Source organism: Protopterus annectens, chromosome 2.part0 (assembly GCF_019279795.1).
Source record: "Protopterus annectens isolate FY-2018-M chromosome 2.part0, PAN1.0, whole genome shotgun sequence".
NCBI classification, from domain to species: domain Eukaryota; kingdom Metazoa; phylum Chordata; order Ceratodontiformes; family Protopteridae; genus Protopterus; species Protopterus annectens.
In genome coordinates, this window is record NC_056728.1 from 517952596 (window position 1) to 517976219 (window position 23624).

At 36.4% G+C, this 23624-nt stretch overlaps 1 protein-coding gene across 15 annotated transcripts in view; it reads right to left on the bottom strand.

Moving 5' to 3' along the window:
* Window positions 1-23624, bottom strand: part of ADGRL3 (adhesion G protein-coupled receptor L3) — a 3684852-nt gene that overhangs the window by 1777423 nt on the left and 1883805 nt on the right. For 14 of the 15 annotated variants that reach the window (XM_044060915.1, XM_044060917.1, XM_044060910.1 and 11 more), the window contains one exon: window positions 15639-15671. The exons of the other annotated variant lie outside the window; for it this stretch is intronic. In XM_044060915.1, coding sequence (XP_043916850.1) covers window positions 15639-15671 — 33 coding nt within the window. The remainder of the gene's footprint in view (window positions 1-15638; window positions 15672-23624) is intronic. 15 annotated transcript variants of the gene reach the window in all.

Below are 23624 nucleotides of genomic sequence, written 5' to 3' on the forward strand. Positions count from 1 at the left end.
ACTTGGGATATTATGATGGGGGTCCTGAAAAATTCTAACCATTCTGAGTACACATTTATGATAAAGACTATATTGTTACAAAATTTATTTCTAAAGTCAATGTGGAGTTTTTTCCAGCACATTCCCTGAAATAAACATGGATGAAACAGACTTAGCATGCTGATTTTAGCTCTGTTTTAAAGATCGCATGCATCCCACCTTCCTACACAACATAGCCTAATATCTATCTTCTGTATACCAGCACTTGTTTGCTGAATACCCTGTTTTATGCTTGTACTGCTCTCCACCAACTCCTCCACTATCAAAATATTATTTCCCCTTAATATATCTTTTCCTTTGCACCTTTGCTCACAGCTGCCCCTCACCTACGTGTTCATTAACTCATACTTCATCCTTACCTTAGAAATTAAAAATAAATAAATAAGTATATATATATATATATATATATATATATATATATATATATATATATATATATATGGGTCTACTTTGAATAACTGAACCGCCACTTCACTGACACCCAGAAGATCGAGATGGAACGACCGAACAGGTAGGTGATCGAAAAGGCGATATTCCGACAGCCGAAAGACCGACAACGGCAATGTGTGAGCACGATCCGGTAAGTGTGCAATCGTGACGGACTTAGGATTGGGGAGCGGACAGGTAAGTGTACGATAGTGAGGGATTTTAGGTTAGGGTGTGGGAAAGGTGAGTGTGCGGTAGTGTCGGACTTAGGGTTCCGGTAATGTAAGTGTGTGATAGTGACGTAATGTAGTGTAGGGAAGGGTTGAGTGTGTTAGGATTAGTATGCGGGTGGAGTGAGTGTGCGATAGTGACGGGCTTAATGTTTTAGGGTGGGTTAAGTGAGTCAGGGTTAGGGTGCAGGTAGGGTAAGTGTGCGATAGTGACGGTGTTGAGGTTTAGGGGTGGGTTAAGTGAGTTAGGGTTAGGGTGCGGGTTGGGTAAGTGTGCGGTAGTGTCGGACGTTAGGGTTAGGGTTTAGGTTAAGGTTAGTGGATGTGTTATTGTGTGCGATGTGTAGTTTACGTTTTTTGTGTCATTGTAATGGTGTTCGTTTTTTTGAGTTGTTGGTGTTTGTCGGTGTTGTGTGTTTTCGGTTGTTTGGGGTCGGTAAATTGTGTGTCGGTGAATCGGAAGTTCGGTTATACAAAGTAGACCCATATATATATATATATATATATATATATATATATATATATATATATATAAAATCCAATTAGACTAGAATTAAATTCTGTTTGTGAATATAATCTGCTTATCAATGTTATAATCAATAGACGTAGGAATGTATGTATGTATGTTATGTATGATACCAACTGTCTTTTGTAAAAAGTAGCCTCTGTATTTGGAGCTTTTCTCCCTAGACCTCCTCTTAAAAAGGACCTTTGCCCAGTCAGACTTTCCCGCTAAACAAATGTAAAATAAATAAAAAATAAATAAATAAATAAGTAAATCTCATACTCCTTCATAAGCCTTGCAAATTCTTTAACAAGACAAACTCACAAGATGTACTTGCGTGCATATTTCATCTTCATCCTTCCTGATTATAGTGCATGCAGGTCTTGTAACACTGCATTTTTTTATATTTTTGGGCAGGGTTGAGTATTTTTCATAGCACCCAATAATCTTGCACAGAGATTTCTGGTTTCATTTTGTATGTGGGACTCATGCTGTCCTTTTCATGACTCATCTGATCTCTATCATGTAACGGTACACTTGTTACATTAGTGCATCAGTTCAAATGGCAAGAGGTACTTAATCAGCATTAAAAGCTGCGTCCAAGAAAAGTCATTAAAAATAGTAATGGCACATTCTGCAACATCTTAAGTGTCAGCATCTTGGGCATACAGCAGGGAAAATAGGACAGTCTGTTTATTAGATGCATTCTATTTAATGTCATAGTCCTAGGCTGGCAGTGCAAGACTACTTCAGAAAATGTGCTGCTAATATCATAGGGAAACTCTTATTCTCTTCACACATGCTAAGTTAATGGCTCATGGTCTGTTGTTATTTATTTATTATTTATTTACATTTGCTTATCAGAAGTGTCTGACTGGGCCAAAGGCCTGTTTTCAGCAGAGGCTCAGGGAGAAAAGCTCTTCAATACATTTATAAATTGAACAGCACAGGTACAAAAAAATCTTATGGAGTACAATAGTAGCATGAAATATACAATACAAGTAAGTGGTATACAGTCCAATAAGTCACATAATTATTGAAGTAAGATGAAAACACACTAGTAAGGTACATGTGTATTTAGATATGGAACAAATACTGATATTATTAGTCAACACGACAGAGGAAGAATAAAAAAGAATAATAGGAAGACATTTTTCAAATATGCGTATTTTTCCAGAGTAGAGTGTTAGCCAGTGGGAGAAGGGGCGTGGGAGTGTTTTTGTTAGAGCGAAGGAGTACTCATCACACGTAGTGAAGAAACCTTTTAACTACAAAAATCAGAATGTCCACCATCTCCATTTGTGAATACTTCAGTCAATGGATAAAACAATGTGTAATGGATACACAGTTGTTTCTCCTACAAAAGCAAGTTTAAGATGGATGACTTCCTTCTATCCTGTATGTCAAGATATACATACTAAGGTTAGTGCAGGTTTGGGTCATGATGTCCACAAACAGGTCTTTACATTTGCTGAAAGTGTCAATTTCAGCACTGATGTACATTCAAATAACCTTTGCCTACAGCACATGATACAACAGTGTTAGCATAATCCTTTCATTAGGAAGATGCTGACATAATAATTCATACATAAAGGAAATCTAAAATGTCTTTCACAGTAGTCTGTGCTAGTTGGTGTTCCTTTCAACATCTATCCCCTTGTCTGACAAAGAAATACCTGTGCTGGCCAAAACACAATTTAGAAATTAACAGCCCGCTTTCCAACTAAACATATCTCTTGAAGACCATGTTCCTGAAAAGAATGCAACACTCAGTTTAGGTTTACCAAAATGATCATCTTCTGTATGACAGGACATCAACAAATATATATGAAAATACTGCCATCTGTAAGTCTTTTGCCAGGTTTTTCTATTTTCTCTGCAGCATTGACTTTAGAAGGCAGATGACAGTGTTCATATATTGCAATGTGTGAGTTAATATTTGTATATTTATCTATCTATCTGGTCATCCAACAATATGCTGCTGAGACAGTTTGGAAAATATGGTGTCACCATTAAGTTCTAATGCTAATTCTGCTATACAAGTCTATAGGTGTTTCTGTACTAGCAGTGTGACTAATAATTCACTACTGATCTCCATGAAAGCAAATTCATTTGTTTTTACTAGAGGATAATCCTCTTGGCTGTGCTTCAAAGGAGTAATGTTTTCATTTTCATATCTGTCCATCTTATTGTCCGTGTCTTCTTACGTGGGCAAAAATGGGGGATGGCTTTTACTGAGCTTGAAAAGTATGGTCAGGTCTTCCAGAACTCTATCCCTCTTGTCTGTGTAATGTGTACACCTACTCCTTAAGCAAATCGACAAGAAAATCTGGGACATTTAAAATTGTATGGAGCCCTATAGTTTACATGTGGCTTATCTGTACGATTTATGACCATTTCAGCATTAACTCTCACAGCCGGTTCCATCTGTGTAGAGCTGGATATGTCTTCATCAACCACTAACACCAGCAGTGTCCCTGTTTTCTCTCCATTGTATGCTACTGTGGCAACCTGGACTAACAATGGCACAATTTGCCCAGTAGCCCTTAAATATTAGATTGTTTTTAAGGGGTATATTAGAGAACTTTGCATGATACAGCACTTCTGGTATTACTGAACCATTGTTGCATGTCAGTTTGTATTTCTTACCTGTCACTATAAATTCACATTTCATATGAAGACTCTCACGAGTGCACTTGTGTAAATTTTGCTGTATTTCTTCAGCCCATATGTACTTTTCTTTAATTATTTAATTGCCTATCAGCTTGGGCTACTTTCTCATGTGATATGCCCTTTGAATATAGCTAGTGTTTTCACAAACACAACATTTTACATCTTTAAACTTGTGATTCCTGAAGCTGTTATCATTGGTATCACAATGGTAGCATGCAGCAGCTGTCTGAGTCTTTTACAAAACACAGTACTGTTTAGATAGTAAGAAACTCTTACGTTTTGTATACCTGCAGCAAAGGCAGGCATCTTGTATAGCTGATGTGTCCCTTTTTTCAGGAACTTGCATTCTTTAGCAGTTTTGCATGCTTTAGCCAATACTAACAGGCTTCTGATAAAACTGTCCTTTAACAAGCATCATTCTGAATCCTACTGACACAAGAGTCCAGCAGCACTTAATACAAATCCACTCCAGAGTTGTAATTCACTGTACAGTGGTTTGATTCTGCTATAGTCTGTGTCAAAGATTTCACTTTCTGGTTGGAAGAGATAACTCCACAACAAACAATAATTTTGGCTCAACATGATTCTTACCAGTTTCAACAATCTCATTAAAAGAGTTATTACTTGGTTTCTTTAGCTGAAGTCAGTTTCACTAGAACCCATATTAAGAGGTACCCCCTAAGTAAAGTTGACATTTCCTCTACATCCTCAAAACTATCCAGAATGGAAAAAAAAGACTGCTGTGTACTTTCAGTGAATGTCATCAACAAGCCTATGTATGTTTTGAATTTATCAGTCCTTCCAAAATTATATACTATCTGTCTATCGGTCAGTATTTTCAAAATTCACTTCACTTTTCCCAAAAGTAAGGAAGTAAGACTGCCAAACTGTACAGCCAAATGGCCCTGGTTGCCAAAGTATTGTTGTAGCTTGGAAAACAGGCAAATGAAAGACAAAAACACACATACACACACACACACACACACACACACACACACACACACACACACACACACACACACACACACACACACACACACACACACACACACACACACACACACACTCTTTTACACTCACACACATACACACGCACACACACGCACACACGCACACGCACACACGCACACACCTTACTTTATTTACATGCTTTTGATCTCCAGAGTTGATTAGCAGAACAGAATTCACCTACAGCAACAGCAAAGAACCAAAAAAAAAACACTTTGCCTTTAATTTACACTTTATCGTCACTACAAAACTGATACTTTTTACATGATCATGACACTATTCATAACTGTTTCAGTATCTTTACATGTAGGTGTAACTAAGTATTTCACATAGTTTTATATTTCTAGTCATTTCTGTTTGTGAGTCTTTTACAAAACACAGTACTGTTTAGATAGTAAAAATGTACTGAATGGCCTGGCTCTCTGGAACAGAGTCATAAAACCTTGATTGCATTCCAGATAGACTAAGCTGAATTATCCACGTGGAAAACTGGAAGATCCAGGAGAGAGGTTGGGAGTAAGTAGTCAACACCAGCTCACCTATCTGGAGGAGGTGGGAGGTGGCCAAACTGCTGCAATGTTTACCACAACAGGAACACAGAAATCTTGTATGGAGCACTATGGCTCAGGATGCAATCATGTTTGCTGTAAAGCAATCTAGGGTGTCTGGTCTAGTGTGTGTGTGTGTGTGTGTGTGTGTGTGTGTGTGTGTGTGTGTGTGTGAGTGTGTGTGTGTGTGTGTGTGTGTGTGTGTGTGTGTGTGTGTGTGTGTGTGTGTGTGTGTGTGTGTGTGTGTGTGGTGTATGCAAGCATTGTCCCACGGCAGCAGTAACTGTGGCATATCATAGCCAGTGTGGTGTGTTGTTACACTTGTGGGTGGTATCCAGGTACACTGCACAGATGATGGCTTTCTACCAGCCCCCCCCACCTTGCAACTCTGAAGAGAATGAATGGACTGACTAGATTCCCGCCTCAACTGGGGAGGGGTAATCTTCCCACTCACCTTGGTCAGGAAATGAACAGGCCTGATTGGCCACCTCCCTCATTTAGTGTTCCACCCCACTTCCATTAACTGAGGAAATAAGGGGGGTTAAGCTGTCAGCATATGGAGGAGCAAATGGGTCTTCTGGGTGTCAGATGGAGAGCTTGATGGTCAGTAGGGCTTAAAAAATGTAACGGCTGATGACTAAAAGTTCAAAGGTCATAACTGCAATCCCTTGAGCCATGAAAATGTAAATGCAAACTGAGGACTGGGATCTATCTATGGGTATATAGACCCCATGCAAAAACATTTTAAAACTACAAGCTCAAACTTCACACTTTTTTGGTAGAATCACATATTAATTTTCAGATTGAGGGATTCAGACCCTGTCTCACAATACTTATAATTAGTAGGATGTAACACACTTGTGAGGAGTTTCTATTAGAACCTTATTCCTCTTGAGCAATCAACTAACTGTCCGTGTATATGTGTGGTAGAACTGACACACCATTTTGAAATTCAGGAATTATCACTGAGAACAGGAAAGTTTATGGCCTAAAATAAAGCATTACCATAACTGTACTTGAGAAATACATAGGCTGTCCCCAATTTACTCTTTGAGACATTCCTATTTTATTTTGTTCATAATAATAACGATACCCATTTGTTACCCAAGTGGGTCCACTGGATACACAGTCTCTTTTCATGGGTGACCAGGAAGCACCATCTAGTTAAGTGACTTGGTCAAGGTCATGCAGTAGGTAAATGAGGGCTGAGGGAATCAAACCTTATACCCCATGAACTACATACAGCTCACAGCATTAATCCTTTGCACCAACTACCACCTATCAATAGTAAAGCAGATAAAATTTAAACAATCTGATCCGCCCAAAAATCATCAAGCTCACTCACACTTACTCAACACCTAGTCACTGCATCTTTTATTTTGGTAAAGAGTAACATGGTGATTTTGGTGTTGCAACGTAACAAATGCAAATATAATGTAAGTGACTCAATTGTAAACAATTCTCCAAGTTTGCAGCACAGTCTCTTCATTCTACCCCTCCGACATTCCATATGCATTCATCTCAGGACTACACAGGAAACAGAATGCAGATGTTAATACTACTCTCTGCTCTACAGTTACTCATCTGTGTTACCCTTAGCCTATCCCTAATTCTCCCCCTAAGACCAACTCCATGCACTAGGTTACAAGACATCCTTTCCCTAACAATACCACTACGTAGACAATGTCTGTCTGCAAGTTAGTCATCTGTTTTTCCATCCACTTGCATGTCTATCACTGATCGCAAAATAATACTCTTTTTTTTGCAATCAGTATCAATTGAGCAATGTGCATTTTTGATCATCTGTATTGCTGACATGCCTGCAGAGATACAATGCATTTTGTTATAAGTGCTTCCATTAATTAGTAATATATATGTAAGTGCTTTTCCGTAGCCCCATTTTCTCCCACTTCATCACAGCTTATGTAATTCGCAGGCTTGCAAAGTGCATTGGGTTTAGAAAACAGGAATACTTCTCTTTTAAAAAGCAAGCTCCACTTGCTGGGTGGAAATGTAAATTCCTAAGCTGTTACATGGTTCACTACCACGTTTCTTTCTCATCAACAGGAACCTGTTCAGGCAGAACAAGCTGTACTACAAGAATATGGATGCTATCCAGAATTCAAAGATGCATTAGAGAATTTAGGGTTCATTTACACGGGCAGTATTATGGTTTGAATGAGAAGCCCAATCAGGCTTCTCTTCTGCGTATTTTGATACAGAAACCTGGTGGAAATTAAAATTCCCCTTCTCATTCTTTAAAACAGATAGTGCATTCTTTTCTCCAATGGAGAACATTCCCTGTTAATAGAAAGCTGTACTGATTCTTTTTTATTTTTATTTTTGGCACCATACACTGTTGTATGCCAAATGATTATTAGATTCTCTGCCAACGGCACTGCCATCTCATAACCATAAAAAATACTTTGGCTTTCAAAGTGTGAGGAAAGAGGTGCTGCAGATAAATATGTTATTATAATGGTTTTGGCAATACAACCAATTTTCATTCTGTTGTGTCTTATTATCATCACTGAATAACAGTGAGTGAATAACTGATGAAGTTAAAACAGATATACGAAAATAAACTCAGAAAAACTACCCAATGTGGCATGATAACAGTTTTATATAGCACATGCACTTTGTGCTTTTAACAGGTAGCCAATAACAAGTGCTAGAAATGGCGATATGTATTTGTAGAATGCATACCGTTATGTACAAGCATGGTATTTATCTTTACCATAAAACAAATATGAGTGTTCCCCTGAAGTTGTAACATTACCAAAAATATTCTGCTTCTTATGTTTAATATTACTATTAATCTTGTCCCACTCAAAATTTACAGTATGAATTCTGACTTTTATTGTTTCCTGTTCCCTTTGGAGTACAGTTTGGTAGTTAACTAGGTGCAAATGTGTAGAGTGTCATATTTCCTGGTAGTAATTGAGTCTACAGTCTCTGTTAATAGTTAAACAATAGCCACAATCAGAAAAAGTAAACAAAACATATATATATATATATATATATATATATATATATATATATATATATATATATATATATATATATATATATATATGTGTGAATCTACTTTGTTTAAACAAAAGTATGTTTAAATGAATTTGACTTACCAGAGCTGAATCCACCAAAGCTGCATTACAACGAAAGCATGGACTCCCTGTGAAAGGAACCACTTAGCCACCATGGTAATGAACCAAAATGGAGGAAAAGTAAGTCCACTAAAGTGGGGGGCTTCTTCCCCCTATGCCCCCCTGCTTAAATATACCAACTTGAGATTGCACTAAAAAGAGAGGGCATAATTCACCATGGTGGACAAGTGGTTCCTTTCACAGGGAAAGGAATTCAGCAGTCTGTTCATTCATTGTAATGCTGCTTTGGTGGATTCAGCTCGGGTAAGTCAAATTCGTTTAAACGTACTTTCGTTTAAATGAAGTAGATCCATAGATATGTGTATATATATATATATATATATATATATATATATATATATATATGTATGTATATATATATATATATATGGTTTACTATCATAAATTCGAAAATCAGAACAAAACGTGTCTGCATTTTCGAATTTATACATCGGAAATGAACATTTCCGATTTGTCCTAATATCGAAAACAGCTGTGTATTGTCGAAAATGTCGCTCGCGACATTTTCAGCAATACACAGCACTCCCACCCGTCCCGTAACTACCTATCTAACTATCCTAAACACACAGTTATGCAGGGGGGCTGTGCCCCCCCCCAACTTAATATTCCAACTCCGAGATCGCACTACAGTGAGGAAAGGGATGTATTTCCCTAACTGCACTGTACCGCGATCCCCTCACATGAGCGAACGTTAGAATTGCGAATGCACAGTCCATTCGCAATGGCAACGCTCAGCTCACATCACCTGTCGAATATGAAGTATTCAAACATCTGTTGTTCGAATACTTCATAGCCGCAAGTGCACGCCAGCATTGTGATAGTAAAAGATATACATATATATATATATATATATATATATATATATATATATATATATATATATATATATATATATATATATATATATATATATATATATATATATATATATATATATATATATATATATATATATGTATATATATATATATATATATATATATATATATATATATATATATATATATATATATAAATGGGTCTATTTTCTTTAAATGAAATTACATTTAACCAAATTTGACTTACCTGACCCCACTTCTTCGAAGTTGCATTCCACCAAACATACAGACTGCAGAAACCCTTTCCCTGTGAAAGGAACCATTTAGCCACCATGGGAATTAACCAAAACAAAAAAGTAAACCCACCAAAGTGGGTGGCATCCCTCCCCATGCCCCCCCCCCTTAAACATACCAACTCCAAGATCACACTACACTGAAGAGTGGCAAAGTTCACCATGGTGGCCAAGTGGTTCCTTTCACAGGGAAAGGATTTTGGCAGTCCGTGCCTTTGGTGGAATGCAACTTCAGAGAAGTGGGGTTGAGTAAGTCAATATGGTTAAACGTAATTTTGTTTAAAGACAGATCCATATATATATATATATATATATATATATATATATATATATATATAAAAGTCAGATGATCAATGTAAAAAAATATCAAAACAACAAAAACTGACATGTTTGCACATGCTTTGAGAATTACCTTGCAGATGATTTAACCAAAGACAAGTGTTTTTGTGGGGTGGCAAGCCCCCCTGCACCCCTAGGACTCAATGCTAATTATGTATACTAACTCCAACATCGCACAGTCCTCAGGGAAGTGGAATATTCCCCTAAATATGAACTGTTGATGCACATATCTGTCGGCCATCTGTTTGCATCGACCAAATGTTCTCAACCAAACAGGTGTCACTGTAGGTGAACAGTAGATCTAGTGAGTTCTTTTATTTATATATATATATATATATATATATATATATATATATATATATACACACACATACAATTCTCGATGTTCTCTCTAAGTTTACCAGAATACAGGCTCATAGGGGCTAACATGTTGGTGTGATTTTGTTTTCTCGACAGAGCTGCTTTTTCCGTGATACCGTCTGTGTCCTCATAAGATTTAATAACAGAGACAAAATATTCTGTGTGACCCTGATTCTGCATTCACTTAAAGTGGGAGTTTTGACATTTCCTGTGCTCTCAGTCTGAGGCAGCAGCGTCTGTTGATCTCTCTCTTGGACTCCCTATGAATTCTTCTTAGTACTACCTTCTAAAGAGCAGTCTCAGGTACTTTGACTTTAGGAGAGAAGTTGATGCAGCTGCCTTTGACATGCAGAACTGGACAACACTTTCTGTATGATCAGCTGGGCTGGTTAGTTACAAATGTGTGCTTGTACTTAAAAAGCCCGAAGACATAGACTGTGTCATGCTTTAAGATGTTCTACTGTCCTTTGGCTAAATGATTGCATATAGAAACATTTACCTAATTATTTTGTCTTTGCAAGAGTGTAACCTCATTAGTTGTAGATAACTATTCCATTTCCAGAGATTTGCCTCTCAGATAAAATGATGTGTGAAGAAAGGACCATGTTGTTAAGTCATGGCATATTAAAAAAAATCATTGCTGCTTCAGCATTTCAAGTTTTCCAAATACCTACATCTCAGCACCCTTTGCATACACAGGGCTGACCCCTTCTGGAGTACAAATCGTGTTAACTGAAATTACATCTTATAGTAATATGTTTAAAATGTCTTCTTTGGAAACCAATTTGACTCCAGGGCTACTGAAAATACACTGATATGTTTTCTGCTTGCACACTTTAATATTATATAATTGTATGTCTCTTTGGATATGAACAATGCAGCCATTACGTGTGGTTATTTCAATAAGTCAATACATCTGTTTTTTTTAATTCAACAAGAGTACTTGGCTTTTTCTATTTTGTTAACAGCTAGCACTGAACAGTTTTATGTCATCATGAAGTCTTCATTTTTAGTATTCTTTTTGTTTATTTATGTTTCCAGTGCTTCTCAGGTATCTGTATATTGTAACATCTGGGCTATTTTAACTGTATCAGGGTGACACATTATTGTACCTTTCAGTACATAAACCCTTGGACATAAGTACATTACAGCCAGCTTTAAGGTATGTAACTCTTTCTAATTCTGCAATAAACAGCCTTTGTTTGTATACCTCATTTTTTATCTACATATTATAGGAACCATTTTGTACACAGTCCACTACCTTGAACTGCCATTATGAGCCTTTCATCTTTCAGTCATACCTCTCAACCGTGCAGATTTTCACAGCATGTCCAGACTTTTACCTCATATTTTTGGTCTATTCCTCATAAAAACTGCATTTTGTTGACAAATCACTGGGTTGATTTAAAAATTAAAATCACTAAATAATGACATGCATTTGAGTTTCAGACTTCATATCCTTCAGAAAATGCATGTTAACACAAATCCTGTTATTCTAGCAATTTTGTATCTTAAAATGTGTCCCTATTTTTGGGCCTTTGGATGGATGAAGTGGGAAGGAAAAGTGTTTGCAATGACAAAAATGTAACATTTTGGTAGTGGTGTATTTAGACCTTTGCTTCCCATCCTTTCACTTGAACAAGATGTTTAGGAGGATATAAAATGCCTGCAGTCAAAAGTGAGACTGAGAACTATAGCTATTGAGAAGTGTGCAGTTGGAGTTGTGATGTTAAAAGGAGTAATAAGTCAGGCATGGGTTAAAGTCAGTAAATATTATTTGCTGTATCTAGCTCTATAAAGGATCACACTGCTAAAGTTCATATGTTAAAAATATATGCATTTACTTACACATTCTCTGGATGTGCTTACTGTATTACTTTATTTCAGGATAAGCCACCCATGAACCACACCTGAACCAATTAAGCAGATGTCCGACACATAGACAGAAACTTGAATGAACAACTGCTTGAACGGTGAGCAACAAGAACGATTAATCAATTTTTGTAAAAAAACAGGACAAAAGAATGCAGGGAAGGATTACTCTTTAACAACAGCAATAAAACCTAGATTCCATGCTGACTAATACTTTTTAGTTAAATAAGGGGTCAGTAATGCTAATAAAGCCTACTTCTTTACAGCAATATGATTGTGGGAGTATGTAACCAGGTTTCAGTAACACAGAGGGACTCAAGACAGTCACAGCTGTTGAGCAGCTAATTACAGCTTGAAAACCAGTGTTGCAGATTATTGATGATAGTGGTGACTAACGGTGTTTGCCTCAGTCATAAGGATGCACTCAGTGCCTAATGAAGGATGAGGGACTGTGCAGGCCTTGTTACACTTGCCTTTCACATTTGTTTCCTTGACAGAACACTGGCAAAGTTTACTTTAAGCAAAGCAAAGATTCATGTTCTAGCTATGGCAATGCAAACATATATGTATATATACACATGTATGTTTTTAGACAGGGCAAAGTGTGCCTCTGTGGTAGTCAAGGAAAAACTCCACAGTCAACCACAGTGATTCACAGGAAAAACTGATTTGAATGTTTCAGCTGATTTAGGTCAAAAACCTTTTACATGATAGGATTAGCTTACGTGGTGCATGCTGAATTTTTGTCTGATTGCTTTATAATTAGGAAGGTTCACTTAGAAGCAACAACTGTAATTAGATACAACATGGCTGAGAAAATTAATTATTCATCTTAAAATACATCTCCATCAAAAAGTCTTTTTTTACTGACATGCAGAGTTTTAAACAGCCCCAAGATGCAAAGCTAGGAAGGAAGTGCAAACACTTATGAAGGAAGTTTGTCTGTAGCAGCTTAAACTAGACCTACACTGTGTCACAAACCTCATATTACAATCAGCAAAGCCTGTGAATCAAATTGCTGATGAGAAAAGAAGTGTGTTCTCATGTCTTGCTGATCATATTGTACCACCTTTCAGATCCACTCATTTCGGTTTTAAGATGGTACCATCTACATTCATCTGTAGTAGACCGATCAAGCTTTGCAGGTACCTGCGTTACAACATCTACCTCATCTTCTTCACTGTAACCTGTGAGGCCACTCTCTGCTCTCATACTAGATCACAGAATTTGTTTTCATGGCTCCTTTTTCCTTGCATTCTAAGTTACATTCTAATTACTTAGTAATAAATACATTCATGGATCAGGAAAAACTGAATAAGTAAGACAGCACTTCTATGATGCACAGAAGACATGCTCAATGACTGCATCACTTTGAAAAGAAAACAACCTTATATAAGCCTTTGTACAGAATATACTGTTTAGACAGAAGCCTACACTGCTCAGTTATAAAATAAGGGAAGATGGTATTGATGCTTACAGAGCAGTTTGGAAGGTAACCCAGATATTTAAAAAGTAGCTATTAGAGCTGCATCTTTAACACAGAGACAATTTAATTTGTGTAATGCATGCATGTCTGCTTTTTTGACTAGACCGTATCATTGGACAAGGCTCACAGAACAAAAGTGTAATATACAATAGAAAAGTGCAACATTAAGTTGATACAGGAACAAACTGAATACACTGCACAGACAGTTTCTACAACAGTAATTGTCAACAATGCAGGACATTACAAATGCTACAGGTGAAAGTACATACTTAGCAAACAGTAAGTGCCTAGTGAAACAAATACATACAAAAAAAGTAAAAGAGCTTATACCATTACTGACAAACAAAAGCAAAAAATGATGGGTTAGCTAGAGTATTAGAATGGTATAACAGTAATAAAAGTTCAGGAGAATTGAGCTGTATCTTCCCTGTCTAAATAAGGAGAGATGCCTTCAATTTGCAGCGTATGCAGAATGAGTTGGGATTATAAACTAGAATTTTGTGGTCTATATTGTTCATTTGCTGGCAGTAAGAAAACAGTTGCAATCTGACACAAGTTAAACCACGTTGTAACTAAACTGTGTGGAATGTAACAGCCAAATGGCAACAAGCAGGCCTAGCTGAAAGCAAACACAGCAGAATGAGGTCATCTAGATATATGGTGCAAAATCAGGCACTGGCAACCATCTGTGACAACAGTAATCTGTGACAGCAGTAATCTAGGATCTGAATCAAGTTTAAGCATCAAAAGTACTGGCTTTTTTTTTTTTGAAAGAAATCGGAGCATCCTCAAGTCTTTTGTGCAGGAGAGTGTGAAGTAGTTATCAAAGGAGCTGTAAGCATCAGCACCTAACTACATTGTACTAGACTACCTACAACTGTGCCAACTGCTGCAAATATCATGTTAATAGTGGAACAAATGGGTAAGACTAAAAGAATGAAAAATAAAGGGCTTTGCCTCCCTTGTAGCAATACCATCCTCCTCCTACTCACCATCATCATCATCACAAATGGTATTTTTTCAGCATTCTAACAGTAGGGACATATAGCACCATCCGAGACTTAATAAAACACGTAGAAGGTCACAGTCTGTGGAAGAAGAATTGTACCTGACAGTTGGTGCAGAGGGCTGTGAGTTGCAGCTCCTATGGCATGAGGTTTGATTCCCCTCAGCCCATATGCACCTAATTTGTGACCTTGAGCAAATTACTTAACCAGACAGTGTTTGGGGGTAACTGGTAATTTGGGCTAAGCTCCTCAATGATCCCATAGACTACAAGCCTAGTAACTACCTATGAACCGATTAATCTGTGTGGCTTCTGTGTGCTGCAAGGCTAGTTCCTGTTGGTGCACTGTGACAGGATAGCTAAATGTAACTTGATAGGAGGATCCTGTGAAGAATACTGAATACAGGTGTACCAGTGAGGCAATCCAGCATATCTGGGTAAAAAGTGATGGCAGATAACTGTAGACCAAGTACAGCTAATGCCATTTGATATCACAAATTACCTGTGTGAAGGAAAAGCTATAATGAATCAACCCATGCTAAGCTATTTATTCTTATGCAGACAAAAGGCACAGAACTCATCAAAATTAAACCATATATATATACTTTAGTGAGGGGTTCAATAAATCAACCCATAGGAGGTATAGCTCACTGAAAAATGGCAACCTTAAGAAGTGTTACATCACAGAAACAGATAAAACATTCTTGCCTTCATTGTTGCTTGGGATATAAAGTCTAAAATGTGACTGTTAGAGTCCATGGTTGCAAAGTTTCATCTCCAGCAAAATCATATAAATCCCTTAAAAGCAAAAACATAGAAGCTTAAACGCACCTGTCATTGAATAAACTTTACTTATAAGCTAACTTACCATTCGTCTCTATGGAAGAAGCAGTCCCAGCAACTGAGGCAAAAGAAAAATAAAAGGAGAGAAAAACCAGAACACAGACAAGTAAAAATAAAGTAAAAATTGAAGAAAAAGCATAGCAGAAGCATGCACACCTGCTCTAACATTACCATTTTCAGCAGTAGAAAAAGAAATAATAAAATGTCACAAAAATAAGGATTTAGTGCTTAGCAAACAAAGTGCATACACAGCAAATGCAAATTTATTGTAATTTCATAAAAAAGCAATCTGAGATGCATATTAATGGACTGCACTATCACAAATAATACTGATAAAATACAAGACATTCAATGAATTAATGTATTTAGAAGACCAGTTTTGAATTTGATTAAGATTTCATCTTTAAGCAATGAGTAAAAAGCGGAAATGTCTTTATACAAGAAAATATCTATACTGCAGTTGCACAGTGAGATCTAGCTCTTTTTGAATGATCTTTAACGTGGCAGAATCTTATTGTGGGATCCCAGATAGATGCAAAGACAAAGAAAAGTATAAGCTATGCTTCAAAGTATACTTTTTGCATTGGGCTGTGCTTATTAATAAGATATACAAAAATGTTTTTGACTTTTATTTATTTACCTAAGTCAAGAGGATATTACCTTCAGGCAGCTTGCCCAGTGCCACTACCACATATAAACCCATAAATGCACATGCATGAATGTATACATAAACACACACACACACACACACACACACACACACACACACACACGAAATGAAAGCAAGCAAGCTCTTTAACCATTCATCCATAGATGTTTTCAGAGTTAAGGCTGCCCTAAACCTTCAAGATTAAGAGATCATAAATGTTCTGAGCACTTCCACTATGAATGGACAAAAATGAATGCAATGAGGATCAAAATCCACTAACTGCATTTGCTAAAAATGTCTCACGGAAAAGACGTTTTAAGTATTTTTACAATGAGGCACAAGCATATATATATATATATATATATATATATATATATATATATATATATATATATATACAGGTTTATATTCATATGGTCGCTCGCACATTGCTCAACTATACATTTTACTGACTTTTCTCTGCAAATCCCGTAACACCGGACAGTTGGAATGTTGTAAAAACACTGAATTCGACATTTCCAACTGCTCTACACCCTAAAACAACTGCTAACATGGGTCAAAAAGAGGATGGGATTTTGCATCGCATTTTTGTGATGTTGCCGCATTACTCACGGCCATACCCAGTCACCCATTCACCAGTCAACCATATGCATGTACACCTATATATATATATATATATATATATATATATATATATATAGATTCACTTTATATCCTCAAAATACTGAAATATCAAAATTCAGTATGTCGAGGCTATAAAGTGGAAACCTGAAAAGACCAAATACTCAGAAGCGCGAAATTAAAAATCTCGCATACCGGAGATTTTGAATCGCTGCTTCTGGTGTACACAAACTCACACCTTTCTCCCCACACGCAAACACAAGCTATGTCCTACATAAAAGCAGGGGGGCAAACCCCCCTGTGCCCCCCACAATCCCCTACTTAAATATTCTAACTCTGAGGTCGCACTACATACAAAATCACATAAAATACCACCACACAAGCTACATTCTCCTCACACACACACATATCACAGTAACAAAACACACCAACACACACCACAGCCCCTACCCAAAACCCTTAACACATAAACACTTACCTGAATCCATAACCATAGCGAAACACCAGAAGCGCTAATTCAAAATCTCTGGTATGTGAGATTTTGAATTTCGCACTTCTGAGTTTTCGTTCTTTAAAGGTTTCCACTTTATGGGCTCAAAATACTGAAATTCGATATTTCAGTATTTCGAGCTTCTTAAACGAATCCATATATATATATATATATATATATATATATATATATATATATATATATATATATGTATATACCAACTCTGAGGCTGCACTTACATGAAAAAGGCAGAAATTCCCACAAGAAGTGAATCACTTCCTGCAAAACTTGCCAACAGTTATTTCCTATGGTGGAGCTCCCATCATCAGTGAGTTAAAGCTCAGACAGTCGAATCTTGAGAATTCAAGCTTCATCCAACAGTAGGATAACCATTCTGAGCTTTACAAGACAGTTCAACATGTGCTTCATATTCCCTGTGTCCTTTACACTAACAGCTTATTTTGTATGTAATAAGTAAAGAATTAGGTGCAATAAATTGTGGTTTACTGTTTAAAAATATAATGCCTGATGCACAATAAGGCATGAGACAATGGTTTTGAGTGCCTTTAGCATTACAGGTATGGTCTTATTAGGCAATAAATCACACCAGGAGTGTCTCATCTCACTTATTAAACAGACAACTATCTAAACAAATGAATAATGAACCAAAGGTGTAAAAAATAAAAAATAAATAACTATTGGAAAAAAAGACAGAAAAAATAGTCCATATTGTTACACTTCTGAGATGAGGTGAGACTCTTTCTTGGTAGCTGCTATGTGTGTTCCAAAGCACAAACCAGTCATGTCATCTATGTTTTGTACATAACTGGTTTATCTTTCTGCTAGACTTGGAATATAATCAGCTTGCTCCATGTGCTACAAACTCATTATGTTACCATTAGTTCTTATGTACTGCATGTTTTTTCAGAAAAAAATGTGTATCCTCCTTTTTCACAGCCAGTTCTTTGGCTTCTTAAAGCCATTGTTGCATTTGCAGTGGACAACCTCACAGAACAGACCAGGGCAAAGAATGAGCAAGATGGCTAGATATTGCATTATCAGGTTATAGTTTCACAGCTGCCCTATAGAGACTCCTAAAAGGCACTTGAGCAAACAGTTTCTAGATCAGACAGAACATTAATTCTCTGAACTCTACCCAAAAGCTAAATATTCGAAGAGCTTAATTTCATTTAGTCTGCAGGATGTACATTTATGATCAATGACGCCTGGACTTTATTACTCATTTTTTTCAGAATACCATCCACACGAATACACCGGGAGTTCCAAGATGGCTACTCACTGGTTAACAACTTAATTTCAGCTCTCCCAGTATGAAAACAGAAACTGAGAAAAAGGACCAGTGAAATTATAAGCTTTGGTAAAATTCAGTTACTGGCTAGTAAGCACACTGTCTGGAAGCCACCAAAGAATAAATCTGGAGAACCAGAAAGAAAATCAAGCAGAAAAGATGAAGAGAAAATGGCAGCTGGGAAGTATCCTGCAGCTGTTAGAAAAATGCAGTTCAAGCATCAGCTTTGGTTCAAAAGAAGACTTCCAGTAATTTCAAGGAAAAATAAACTTAATGTACTCTGAGGTGATTAAACTAAATGAAACATTGAAGGAATGTATCGACTCAAATGACAAAAGACCAGAGATAACAGAATAAGCTTTAAATGGCTATTCAGAAGAACTGAAAAAACTACAAAAGTAAGATGTTGAAATGAAGAAAACGCTGAGTATGAGGCTTCTCAAAAAGTGCTGTTTCGTAAAACAGTAGAGTTAGAAGACAGAGCACACACAGAAAACCTGAAACATTCTGCTATACCAGAGAAACTAGAAGGAACAGACTGTATTAATTTTATGAGAGCACAAATAAGCAACTGGACTGGTGTTCCACAGCAGGATTTAATTGAAAGTGCACATTGAGTGTATGCTACAAACCTGGCCATGAGAAAGCAGCCAAGACCCATATCAGTAAAGTAGGAATTGCACCAGAAGAAATAGATGATCCTGACAAAACTGTGTCAGAAGGGAAAACTGTTAAAAATTGGAGACAACAGAGTGTCTGTAGAAAATGAGTATTCACCCTACACCAGGAAGAAGAGAAGCAAATTTATCTCAGCAATCGGAGAATTTTGAGAGGCAGGTATGAGATTCAAGCAGCTGTAACTAAATGTCTTTAAAGTATTTTTCCTGAATGATCAAATACATTTTTGATGCAGAACAAGCTAAGGAGGAATTAAAAATGTTAATTCATTGAAAAGTGAGCATGCAAGCATAAGGGGACTCTGCTTCTCATTATTCTAACAATAAAACTCAAACAGAGACTTTGTCAATGAAACTTTTCCAATGTTCCAAAAGGAAAATTCTTGAAAGACAGAAAAAAAACAGGAACTGATTAGAAGAATCAGGAGTACCTTGGACTTGAGCTGCAACATATTGTTGGGTGAATGAGATGATCAGGAATAAGGCAACAACACTGAACTTAATCAGTATATGTGAGAAAACATCAATCACATTCATGAAATATGGTTTTGCAAAGAAAAAAGTGCCTGAGAAAAGAATGGACTTTTGCTTTTGTGGTGAACTGTAAAGCACATACCTTATATCATGTCATTAATGTTTAAGGGAATAAATAAGTAACAATATCTAAAACAATTTTTTGTTCTTATCAGTATTTCTATAAAATATTTCATGATATAAACTACATATTACACTGTAATACAGTTTTGTACGGTGTGCAGCTAGGGGTATTTTAAATGTGGAGTGCCTTTTCAGCAACTGTTGTATGTGTTAAAGATATTAAAGAAAAAAGTACCTTTTTAGTTGTAGGAAATACAGGCTTTACAGTATAACAAGAGAAGAAAAGCTGGACAGAAGCAATTCAAAGTTAATATAATGCTATTATATTTGGCTGCTGGGCTGGAGGTGGGGTGTAAAAGTGTACTGATTATACTATATGTAGAATTAAGATGATAATTTCCCTTGTTTTTATAGGGTGGATGTCTATTTTAATTGCCTTGGATTAAACTATAAACATTTTTTGGGGACAAATAGACTTGAAAAATAAAACAAACTGATGAAAGCCATGAACAATATTAAGTTCATTGCATCTGCAAAGTTATTATTTTTTTCCATTAATAAATGTTCTCCATAAGAGACTGGAAGTGGCAGTTTGGCATGTGAATTATGTGCATTCTTTTCTGAATTACATGTACAATGACTCCTTCATGCATCTGCAAAGTTGTTAGCTATTATTCTCACTATTGGCCACTTTTACATGGAGACAAGCTGTCTACAGGTGAAAGCAGTTCATTTTGAGAGCTCCGAGTACTCTGTATTGAGAGAAATGCAAAATTTAAAGATAAAATGGCAAGCAGTTCAGTGAAAAATAAAATTGAAAATTATGGGAAGTGACTACGTGGTAGTAGCCTCCCCAGCAACCTTAACACTTTATTGCATTTAATAGAGCAGTGCACAATCTAGTTTTATTTAAATGTAGATAGTCCACCTGGATTATGGATAAAAGTTAATCTTTTCTGAAAGCATATAAGCTATTTTTCACATCTGGGAGGGAAACAGAGATAAGAAAAGAACACACAACAATCGGTATAGGTGGGAACACAGGCTGGAATATGCACTTCAGCATAGGTAACCTTAATTTTAGATTAGGTTATGTCTGCAGGTGCAGGTGTTGATTTGGGGCAACTGTTCCTATCTGGAGGGCTAAGCTTTATTTGTTTAAAATGTACATAGTATTGTGTGTTTGTTCTACATTAATAGAAAAAGGGTTGTTCTGAAAATGCATTTAATTTTTTGTTTGAAGGTTTCATTAAAGCAAAATGTCTTGAAAAATGTGATGTAGAGAAACAACAGTATAAAAGTTCAACCTGAAAAGCATTACAGCATCCATACAAGACAAACGTTGGAAATACACATTCAAAAAATCTATCATGTATAATAAGTGGGAGCAATAGTTTTTTATCATAATGTCTACTCTCTCCATAGTATCTTGGAATATAAATGACCCTACAGGTATATACCATCATTAGGAATATATCAGTTGCGAGCTTTTAAGGTGATGACATAGTGCTTTCTTTAAAGGATATCCACCAATAGCAAGAGGCATTTAGGAGGTAAATTATCAGACTATGTGAATCTGTTTACATTTAGTCACACAACATTTTCTTTATTGCACAGATACTAACTACTGAAAAATCAAACTGAAAGTATGAAGAAGACATGAGAGAGGAAAAGTCTGAAGGGATCCCTGTTTGTGGCTCACATTTTTTTTTTCTTGCCAGAGAAACAAGAAAGCATGAATTTCACAGACCTGCAGTTTCCTTTGAGCCTGTCGAAACAAGACAGGGAAAAGAGATAGAAAGCTGTCCCTTGGCCAGTTCACTGATAAATCTTCATCACAATTTGGGGACCTTTGATGCAGTATTTTGGAAGTCAAGAATGCACTGCAATGATACACACTACAGAGATTATCTTACTGTCTTGTACACAGTTTGACATAAGCCCAAAGACAAATGCCTTACAAGGCATGTCAATGCATTACATTTAGCACTATGAACATCTCCCTGGGTGCCTTTCAATGTTAATATGACAGACATCTAAGCACTTTGGGAAACATAACTGTATATTATGTCATTTTCTCACATAATAGTTCTGCTATCAAGTTTTAATATACTTCTGACATAGCCAAACATTTGTGTCTGGATTTCACATACAGCTATTGTTGCATGGGCATTTTTGTAATTTTTATATCAAAATGTTAAACTGTCAAAAATAAATTGCAACGGTTATAAGAATGCATTTAACTGATTGAATGCATTCTGATAGTTATGGGAGTATTCCATTTTCCTCACAAATGTCCAAGCATACCTTTCAAATGTCACTGACTTTGTGGAACATTCCTTGTGTTGTGTCTTATTTGGGCCCTGCACCTGATAAAACCTTTTTTTTTTTGGTAAATCACTGAGGATTAAAGTAAGTCAATAATGTTACATGTTAGAGTTTCATACATGTTGATGCAAAACCTGTTACTGTATTAACTTTCTAAATGACGAAAATACAGCAACAATCTAAATTAATTACATTACGTACCTCTGCACCTTAGACTTGAGGAGCGACAACCCCCCCCCCTCCACAATGTAATTTGGGACTTCTGTACCCCATAATTATTTTAGTCTTTGTCCAGAATTCTTCAGCAAAGAAGTTACCATTACTGACACAGACAAGCGGCCTAATGTTAAGGTGTTTGCCTTACAAACACAAGGTGCAGGGTTTGATTCTCACAACAGATGATTGGCTAGGCTTAAAATGGCTTGCACGGGCAGTTAGCCTAGTACTAACCTATAAACCTATAAACATTATTTGAATTCATCAGTTACTCAATGCAAGACATTCACTAAAAGCACAAAGCATTGTATAAATGGTTTTATCAAAAAGAACTCTAGATAACTCACTATGTTTGTCTAAACTTTTCATAAATTAGAATCCACATATTACAGAATAGCAACATTTGCTACACAATCACTGGGAAGCTCACACACATGTAATATACTGAATAAACTGGAGGTCTTACACTGACAAATTAAGCTACATCCATTCTCATTTTCCCATAAAATTATAGATGATTACAAATACCCATCTGTCTCCTCTCCTCTTTTATTATATAACTGAATGACTGTTAATATTATCTGATAAAAACACTGGTAATAAGAAAAACATATTCAAAGACAGATGGCTAGGCATAGGCCATATTCTGCCAGTTACATGGAAATCTGTACCCCAGGAATTGTGCAATATAAACAACACTGTGACATTCAAGACCACGCACAGGTCCAAATTCCATTTCAGCAAATTATTTTCCTGCCTTAAATATGGTGTCAAATAATTACTATCTTACTTTTCTAAATTTCACTCTGTTCCTACTTTAGTTGCTATTTCCAGTGAAGCTGTTACCTTTGACTATCTCTCTGTCTCTATAACAGGCATTTTACTGTCACCCTGTTTCACTTACTTCTCTATCCTAACACATCTGTAACTAACTGTATGATATACCATATCCTAACACAGCTACTTCTCTAGCCTAACACATATGTAACTGTATGATATATCATGTCCTAACACATCTACTTCTCTATCCTAACACATCTGTAACTGTATGATATACCATATCCTAACATATTTACTTATCCATCCTAACACATATGTAACTGTATGATATACCATATCCTAAC